The sequence below is a fragment of the Branchiostoma belcheri genome, unplaced genomic scaffold (genome assembly GCF_001625305.1).
Source record: "Branchiostoma belcheri isolate BF01 breed outbred unplaced genomic scaffold, Haploidv18h27 scaffold25, whole genome shotgun sequence".
Classification (NCBI taxonomy): domain Eukaryota; kingdom Metazoa; phylum Chordata; class Leptocardii; order Amphioxiformes; family Branchiostomatidae; genus Branchiostoma; species Branchiostoma belcheri.
In genome coordinates this window covers 2,584,452-2,594,174 of record NW_017803854.1, presented here as the reverse complement: position 1 = coordinate 2,594,174, position 9,723 = coordinate 2,584,452, and the positions used below count along the sequence as shown (strand labels likewise).

General features: G+C 40.8%; 1 protein-coding gene across 1 annotated transcript; it reads right to left on the bottom strand.

Annotated features, from left to right (window-relative positions):
- Nucleotides 1–42: 42 nt before the first annotated feature.
- LOC109471457 (pyridine nucleotide-disulfide oxidoreductase domain-containing protein 2-like) lies at nucleotides 43–9,092 on the bottom strand. Its single transcript, XM_019770783.1, has 16 exons — nucleotides 8,888–9,092; nucleotides 8,417–8,436; nucleotides 7,870–7,963; nucleotides 7,308–7,381; nucleotides 6,865–7,017; nucleotides 5,909–6,062; nucleotides 5,323–5,384; nucleotides 4,919–5,016; nucleotides 4,199–4,340; nucleotides 3,384–3,524; nucleotides 2,906–2,978; nucleotides 2,309–2,468; nucleotides 1,523–1,677; nucleotides 1,058–1,164; nucleotides 374–494; nucleotides 43–219 (listed from the first exon to the last, which is right to left on the bottom strand). The coding sequence occupies exons 1-16, from the start codon at nucleotides 9,003–9,005 to the stop codon at nucleotides 152–154; spliced, it is 1,740 nt and encodes a 579-aa protein (XP_019626342.1). The 5' UTR covers nucleotides 9,006–9,092; the 3' UTR covers nucleotides 43–151.
- Between the last annotated feature and the right edge of the window lie 631 nt (nucleotides 9,093–9,723).

Below are 9,723 nucleotides of genomic sequence, written 5' to 3'. Positions count from 1 at the left end.
ACTAACCGTGAATATGTCTTCCTTGTATGACTACTGTACTAAAAGACTTTCAACCACAAATTTAAAACAGTGAAAAAATTTTCCTTTCCCTCCTACTGGAAAATAAAATCACCGCAAAAGTTTCCCAATTTACGCTATATTAAAAAGGGCTTCATCTTCTGAGATCAGCAAGAGCCACAGTTGCAGCGTTCTTCCCTGCTGCTCCCATCACCCCTCCCCCTGCAAAATAAACACAAACATCACTACTGTAACATTACATGTGTACCAAAACCTTTGAACGTGTACCTTAACCTCTGTACTGGTACCTGTACCTGTACTTAAACATCTGTACTGGTTTAACAAACGTAAATTTAACATAAACAGTGAGACTAACCCGGGTGTGCGCCACTGCCACACAGGTACAGACCCTTGATGGGACATCGGTGGTTGCCGAAGCTGGGCACGGGGCGAGACTGGTACAGCTGGTCCAGAGACATCGCACCATGGAAGATGTTCTGAAAGTCAAGTAGAACATGCACAATTTAGCATCTTTATACAGGACAAACTGATTTGTCTTGTCTTGAATGAGCCATACTGTTCGTTTTGGGCAGTTAACCTCATAGTCTTTTGACAGTACTAGTAATACAGGACACACTACTAGCCTGGGTGCCATCATGCTGGAGCTCCCATACTCGCTCCCTAAAAATATTTTATAAGGAGCAAGTATGGGAGACCCGGTATACAGAGCAAATAGGATGGCACCCAGGCTAACAAACTACATGTACATGAAAGTGCAAGGAATATTTCAGTAGAAAAAATCAATGCAATCCTACAAGATAAAAAGGTTGTGGGTTCAATTCCTGGCCAGACGCTGTGTCCCTAGGAAATGGACTTAACACGACTTTCCTCACTCCACGCAGGTGTAAAATGGGCACCTGACTTTGGTTGGGGAGGTAGAAGGCAGTGGAAGAAGAGAGGATGGGCTTTTCCTTCCAATACCGTGCCCTAATCACAATGGATAACAACCTAGTCCCTACAGCCTCAAAAAGGTTAGGTTACTACTGTAACAGTTACTTACCCCACCAGTGAGGCCAAACGTCTTCTCCAAGTCAGGAGGAGTCAGGATGTCTCTCCCCACCACACTGGCCTTAAATCCCGGGGCATAGTCTTCAATGTTGTCAAAAACTGAAATACAACAAAACACAGCTAAGTCAAAGACACTTCCTCACATTTATCAAGTCTGAATAACTACATCATAAGAAACTAAAAACAATGACATAATTATTATGATAACATGTGATATGCTACTTATTATGATAGAAATGTGATGGTTATATAATTATATTAAATATAATGAGGAAAAGACTGTAATAAAACAAAAAAGAGATCTAGTCATTCCAAAACTGAGTACATTGTTACTACTTGAAGGCATTTCAGCCCTCAGATACCATGACACAATGAATTCAAATGTTGTGATAATTGTACCAGATGCAGAATAACATTATGATACATGTATAATAATTCTTGGTGTAGGTAACTTTACCTCTGTCAGCGTACTCATTCCTGGCCTGATCGTCCCACTCCCTACCATCCTTCCTGTGATACGGTGTGTACTGGGTGAACAGGGTGACCACGTGGCACCCCGCTGGAGCAATGGTAGGGTCCAGGGAGGAAGGGATGCACATCTCTATAACCGGCCTGAAGGGAAACGAAAAATCTAATCTCAACTTGAAACACAGAAACTATAGAAACCTAAAAGTAACTCATCAAGTTAAAAGTATTTTGAAATACAAATAATGCCAATTAGAAGATTATTTGCATAATTGAGGAAATCTAGAATTGTTGGTACAGGTAGATAACATCCCATCTTCAGTTTTCAAATGCTGTGTCGGAAAAGATAGTCTGTAACTGGCAAAATTCTGATGCAACATTGACCAAACATCCAACTGAAACTGAAAAATCCAGGTTTCACACAGGTGCATTATGTTCTGCCAAAGTCCTTGTACACTCACTGGGTATATATGAATTGTTTATTTGACATTTCATACGCACATATTACACTTGCAGTCAGTCCTAAGACTGCATTATGGTGCTGATAATACATAAATTATTATAAACTTAAACAATATACAACTTAAGGTTAAAAAGATATAATAACACAACAAATTATCAGGGTTATTACACTCAAACAACTACAATTTACAGTAATACAGTCAAAGTATGCCAGATATAATAAAAACTGGTACTATGAGCTGCACGTTCCTGTACTATATAAACTTGACTCAAATTATCAAAATTTATAACAACATTTCTATTATTTATAACTAACTTCTTTGAAGGTATCCCATGCACCACTGCATCGTGGTAAGCGTCGTCGATGAGAGCAGAGTCCTCACAGTTGAGGTGGATGGTGCACCTGTGGTGAGGGAGGGGGGTGTTGTCGGCAGTGTTCGGCGCTGCCTTGAAGTTCGGGAGCTGGTTGACTGCAACTGTGCAGAAACAAGATCAGAGCAGCAATTGTTAAGAATAACTGATAATGGCTTTTAAAAAAAAAGTTAAGATACATTTTGTATAGAGATTCTTCATTGACACAACAAAAGTACAGGAATTGTCTATAACAACTAAGATCGAACAAAGCTAAATACATTATGTACATGATTATATAGTATATTATAAAACTGTAGTGTACTTAAGTGTACCTAATAGTCATTGATTCTTCGGACTGTATATGATTGGTAAACACGCACACTGAGTCTCGTAACCAGTCTACAATGTATTTGTACATGTATAAAGAAAATCTACGTATAACTTGTCATGTACCTTTACATATAAGTATCAATTCTTCAGACTGTCATACTAGTAATTACAATTGGGAAACACTTGTGAATGGTCCAACCAGTCTACATGTGTATATAGCACAACCTACCATTGATTTTGGTAACCGGAGACTTGTAGTCCACATGTGACACCTCCGACAAAAAGTCTGCAGGAAGAAGATCCTAAAAGCAAACAGATTGACAGGCAGAATGACAAGAGGATATATTAAAAAAAGGTCAGACAGGGAAAGTCTGAAATATTTTTTCCATGTGGTTGTGACCTATTAGTTCACCTGTTACCTCAGATTACAATATGTCTACTAACAAGTTGTAGAACAGAGTTTGAGAAGCTGGTCAACAAATGCATAATATACATGTAGAACTTTATTGCACGACAATTGCACATGGTACAATGTATGGCAAACTACATAAAGAGAGTGTATAATATGTGTATGATAGTGTTTGAGTATGAATGAACGGAAATGCTGAGTAGTTTGTTGAGCCAGATCATCACCATATGGTGGAACATTAATGCATTTGCTTTGCAAAATGTCATCTTAAAATTTACTTTTCAGTTTCCTTTCTTACCTTGGAGACCAGGTCCAGATAGGTGACTTTTGGTGTGGCGTTAGACATGACTATCTGCATGGTAGCCTTGATCTCTGTGCCATCCTCCAACACCACTCCACAAGCTTCCCCTGAACCATTCACCAGTATAGAACTAACAGGCTAAGGAAGGAGGAAAAAACATTCTAGTTTTCAAACTTCAAAGACACTACCTTTGACTTGAACTTAAATGGCAACTAGCACGCAAAAACTTGGATGAAAACAAAAAACTGTTTCTGACTAAATATTTAGACTTCATTTTGCACTTTTACACTGATGAGTACAGTATATAGTAGATCCTTCTTGGACTTGGAATATAGTAGATCCTTCTTGTAATTTGTAGCTTCTTCTTGGAATAAAATAAAATGTAGTATCATCATCATCATCGTTTTCATCATGACCGTCGATCCGCCGACAGGTTGGCAATGTCCTCTGGACGCAGGTCACCCTCGGTGTCCCCCAACAGGTTCCGGATGTAGCCCAGGTGGTCACCCTCGGTGTCCCCCAACAGGTTCCGGATGTAGCCCAGGTGGTCACCCTCGGTGTCCCCCAACAGGTTCCGGATGTAGCCCAGGTAGTCGAGTCGCTGGCGCCCTGGGCGCCTTTTGCCGTGCGTCGGTACATACAGGGCATATGTCCGGCATGGTTCCCCCACAGGCATTAAAATGTAGTATAGCAACAGAGACTTCTATTCTTAGCCAATGAATAATTCAAACTTTACAAAATTCTGAATTTCCTAGCCAATGAAAATCTCAAACATCTCAAAGCTCAAACATAAAAAAATTTCTCTCTCCCACCTTCTCTGTCAGCACAGTTGCGCCCTGCTCCTGAGCTGAGTTAGCGATGGCCTGTGACACGGCCCCCATCCCTCCCTCCACGTAACCCCACGCACCCTTCACTCCCTCCAACTCTCCCATCACATGGTGAAGGAGAACATACCTGCAATCAGGAAGACAATATCTCCACAATTAATGTACAGGATACAATATTTGTTTATTTGTTTTTATTTGTTTTAATAGAATTTTTCGCAAAGAGAAAGCGAGGGCAAAACAGGTGCATACGCACCTTTACAAGTTGCCCTCCCCCATACAAAAAACACATGTATATAACAACAAATTTTACATACTAGTAGTCAAAGACAGCAATACATATAAGAATACACAAAACAGGCAATATAGAATACCTGGCAGTTTTTTCACTGTCACTTGTTTAACAAGAGCTGACATTTGGTAGCCTGGGTGCCATCCAAATCGGATGACACCCAGGCTAGACACTTCAATGACTGTCTGTCATCTTTTTTCATCTTTTTGTCTGACATTTCAATGACTGTCTGTCATCAAGTTATGACTGGTTCACTTTGCACTGAAGCTAGGTGTTACTTATTCAATGTGCAATGAAGCAAGGCACTACTAATCCATGAAACAAGAAAAACATATAATGATGCATACATGTATTTAAATTCAAATTTGTATCTAATAGATGTTTATATTGAATTTATTACAGTTTCCATGACCTACCCACTGCCAGGAGTGTTAGGCGTCAGCATGGCTCCTATCACTGCATCTGTGGCCAACGTTGCCTTCAGGGGCTCCGACTCAAACCACTTATCCAACATGTGAAGGGAGAAAAAGCAGCAAAATACATGTATATCTCAATAGCACATTAAGAATAGATACTGTGGCTGCACAAAACTCATATGCATTGTGCATAGTACTTCATTGTGCATAGCAGACCATCTAGTTTAAGGTCGCATTTGCATAATATACATTAAGGATGACATTCCATAGTTTTTAAATATTGTGTCAGAAAAGATATCATCTTACAATCTGCTGGTACTTACAATGTACAAAAAAAAATGAGAAATGTTTTGTAGTCAATGGTAATATTTTCAACAGACCATCTGACACTATTCCATACTTATCTTGTTGGCAGGTGCAGTCAGCAACTCAATGAAGGCATTCAGGTCACTACCCAGAGCCTTCGCTGTAACAACAAAAACTTCACTCATGAAACTGATATATATAGAAAGTCAAGACTACAATGTACTTGGTAAGAAAAAGTGACTGACTCTCAAATCTGATGAGGTATTTTTCACCCTAAATGGCGTAGAGCGTAGAGCGTCTACGTAGAGCATAGACGGACCGCCCTAATTCAACGTAGAGTGTCATTGGCGCATTTTGCGTATTTGCTGTTATAATTCTATGTAATGCTTTGCAGCCACTTGGAATTTATCGTAAAGTGTAATCGAGAGCTATCACAATTTAGCGTAGAGCATTGTCGGGACCCCCATGCAGGCCCCCCCTAACTGAGCTATCATATCTTGAATGGTTGGCTGGTTGGCTAGGTAATAGGCTCTCATTTTCAGCTGAGTCAAGTGAAGAAATACATGCAAAATGCCTTTCCCACAGACACAACATTGGGGCCTGACAGGGATTCAACCAAGAACCTTCGGAGTCAACATGCAACAACCCTAACCACCTTACTACCAAGTAGTTCATCACACATACCAGCATCAGCGAGTGGTTTTGCCGTCATCAGTGCCCTCATCTTGTCCAGTCTGGAGCCGTGGCTGAGTCTCTGCAGGTCCAGAGGGGCGTTGTCCAGCAGGGGTTCTATAGCCTCTCCTATCCTGCTCATGGTGTGCTCATACTCCGGGAATATCTACAACATGCCAACAGGAAACAACATAATGTGTCACATAGACATTCTTTATTGACTCAACAAAAAGTACAGGGACTTTTGTATGGCCTTCTACAACTTAAGATCTAACAAAGTTAAATACTTGTCAAGGAACTTGTTACTCAAGCAACTAGAAAAGATTTCAGAAAGTTTCAGAGGTGTCAAGTACATTTCTGAGAGGATCTGAACCCAGCACCTCTGGTTTCTGGGCCATACAACCAACCATTTTGCCACACAAAACCACGTAACACTGGATACAGCTCTCTCTTGCCTTGAACAAGGTCTTCCCCTAAATGTAAGAAACTGCCACTCTATGAGTGCTCATAGAAATAAACGCTGCCCTACTAGAAGTCTGTGCAGGAGGCTTATTCGTAGCCCTGATACAGACAGCTTACAAAATGTACCTCAGCATCCTTGTGTGATAACACTATACAGACTATCATACTGTAACAGTGGGGGGTTTATAGGCGCTACCAACTGACCTGGCCGAAGGGTTTAGACCTTTTCGGCTGAGTGGTTAGAGCGTTGGCGTGTGAACTGGTACCCGGGTTTGGTCGTGGGTTCGAACCCCGGCCCCCGGGACCTTTTAGCGGAATGGTTTGAGTGTCGGATTTTGAAGCTGGTGCTCAGAAGGTTGTGGGTTCGAACCCCGGCCCGGGATCAGGGGTTTTTATGTGTTTCTACTCGCTCCTCCTGTTTCTTACAATACTATTAACCCTTCTATAATATATAAGTTCTATTATATAGAAGGCTGATTTTGCTAGCCCTGATACAGACAGCTGACCTCTGCGTCCCTGTGTGAGAACTGTGCGATCTGTCTCTGGTTCTCCCTCAGGTCTCTTCCCAGCAGCAGGGACCGGTACTGGCCTGTACCATCCGGCTCCAGCAGGGGGGTGAAGGAGTTGGGGTCCCTCAGGTACACCTTCAGACCGTGTCTCTGTACATGGAGAAATTACCACAGAAATTAGGACTTAAAACAATTGTAGGAAAGGTGTAAGAGGTGAGCAGTTCGGATGTTCAAACGGCAGTGTCAGTTCAACGTCTAACAGCAACGTTAAGATGTTAGAATCTATGAAAAACAGAGTATTTATTTAAGAATAAAGCAGGTTTTGTGAGTTGAAGTCTTAGTATTCAGACATCTTTTTTGTGCTCTTGCCTTACTGAAATACTGGATACTACCACTACTTACCATGCTGCATTATATAGACAAACAAGCTTACATCTCACCTTGAGTTCTAGTTCACTGATGATCTTTGGCCTCAGAAGACTGAGAACATAGGAAGCTCGGGAAAACTTGTATCCTATAGAAGTAGAAAACCAGAAAAATTCCAAAAAGCAGTTTAATACATTTGCACTGTGATTGAATTGATTTATTTTTGCATCAATTAATTTTGCAGTAGGAATATTCAATGGAAAGAAGGCTTTTGCAGTATTTGCAGTCTTGGCAATACTGTAACTCACCTATTCACAGCAAATATTCAGACATTTACAGGTAACTGTTACCCATATCTTGAGCTACTGTTGGCAGGTAGAAGGACAGAAGGATGATCTGACACAAGTCTCCACCAGACTCTTTTGCCATTTGCAGGCCAAATAAATAGTAGAAAAGGGCCGAAAAAGAATGTAGCTAGCCAGGGGAGTTGGCTGGCCATAGAGGGTCCAGTTTGCCTGCATAGACCCTCTATGGCTGGCCAACTCCCCTGGCCAGCTACATTCTTTTTAGGCTGATTTCTACTATTTATTTGGCCTGCAAAAGAGTCTGGTGGAGACTAATATCTGACATGCTCACCTGGTACTAACTCCTCTGTGACAGCAGCTCCACCAATCACGTGTCTCCTCTCTAACACCACCGTGTTTATACCAGATCTCTGCAGGTAGGCTGCCTGCACAATGGAGTCAGATATCATCAATGCATTTACCAAGTTAAACATAGTGTCCAGTTGGGCATGCTCCCTTCTGGGCCGTAATAGTTTTCTGCCACCCAGCTCAACTACACTCCCAGTGCAGTGGGGGTTTTGCATAGTGGGCTAATAACTCCCGTTGTGCAAAACTAAATTATGAAATTAATCTAGTAGTATCAATCAATTAATCAATCAATCAATCGATCAATAACCATGTCCTCATCATAGATAATGTTGGGAGACTGATCATAAGACATACCAGATCCCTGCGACTAGAAAATGTTACAATTTTGCCTTGCAACATCTACTTGGAGATTTTGCAATAGTCTTGTTTACTATTACCAATTCTTTACAAAAATCGTACTATTGACTATCTGCTGAGAAATATGAATATGGAGAATATGAAAATGTTCCATTCTATTAGAATGAACTTACCGCAACAAGGCCATTGTGACCTGCAATAAAGAATAATGAAAATAAATATAAGAAATTTTTTTTAATTGTTTTAAATTTGGTAAAATCCATCACATTCATTCCACAATCATTGATCTTAGTTTTACCAATTATACATGACATTCATCATCAAAATATGCCTATTAAATGGACTTGACTTATTGGTTCCATAACTATATGTGGAATTTTATATTCAAATTGGGGTTACCCAGACGAACTTTGACCCTGGGACTTGTTTTATTGTGCTAAAAAAGTGCCACGTGTAAATAAATACCGTCGTGAAATCTATCATCTGAACCAGGCTGTTTTCACTGTTTTCACGTCAATCGTTCTCTCCTCTCTATGAAAATCAGGTTTTCCAAAACAGGACAGTTTCATTATATAATGGGGGACTCAAAACAAGACTTAAATAGGCAGTTTTGCCTTAGAGTTACTTGTTAAATGTTTACAAACCTCCTCCCACAATTATGGCATCATACTCCGTCTTCAGCTCCGGTTGTGCAGCGGTGGAGGCACTTCTTCTCCCCAGCCTGTACCCCAGTCTCTTACACAGCGTTCTTACTGACAACATCGCGCAAACCTTGGCGACAAACTACGCTACGATCCCACACAAATACAGACGAAAACTTTCTTGGTTGTTTGACTAGCGCGCCATCTTTGGAAGAGCACACTATTGAAATAGGGGTGTGACAATATATCTATGATCAGAAATAGGCATTTAGATCATTGTTATGTGAGCATACTATCTTTAGCACCTTAAACCCTCTTTTTTATAATCAGTTTAGCAGCCATGTCGTGTTTAATGATATAAGTTCTTTCTTTATCGTCATTCTGTGAGCCGTACACCCCTGCAATTTCTATAGCTTACCCAACGATTGCGTCACACACTGACCTGGGGATGACACCATGACTGGACCACGCCCCCTAATAAAGTGAAACCCCCTACATTGTACACGTAACTACTCTCCAAGCAGAGGTTGTGGGGGAATGATCGTTAACTTTTATATATGGCCGTTTTATTTTTTTGTCGCTACCCTCACCGTCGGTGGCCGGCGACCTTCTCTAGCTCTGGCTAATGGATACTGCCTGGCCAATTTGATACTGTCTTTTTGGCCACCGAAAGGGATCTGCTTGGAGATTACAAGTAACGTTATACCCGTACATGAATAAATAGTAGAAATTGACCACAAATTTATACAACTCGCGTAAAAAGAGCCATGAGATTTTATCATTTATATGTCAGTGAAACTATGGAAAGTGTATCAATTCTAGTGCCATGTAACGTTAAC

Bases quoted from the DNA above. Each gene is read 5' to 3' on its own strand.
- LOC109471457 (XM_019770783.1), bottom strand. From the start codon at position 9,005: ATGTTGTCAGTAAGAACGCTGTGTAAGAGACTGGGGTACAGGCTGGGG. The intron at 6,063-6,864 runs GTCAGCTGTCTG...GGCATGTTGTAG, and splicing joins TCTCACACAGGGACGCAGAG to ATATTCCCGGAGTATGAGCA. The intron at 5,017-5,322 runs ATAAGTATGGAA...TTCTCCCTTCAC, and splicing joins TGACTGCACCTGCCAACAAG to ATGTTGGATAAGTGGTTTGA.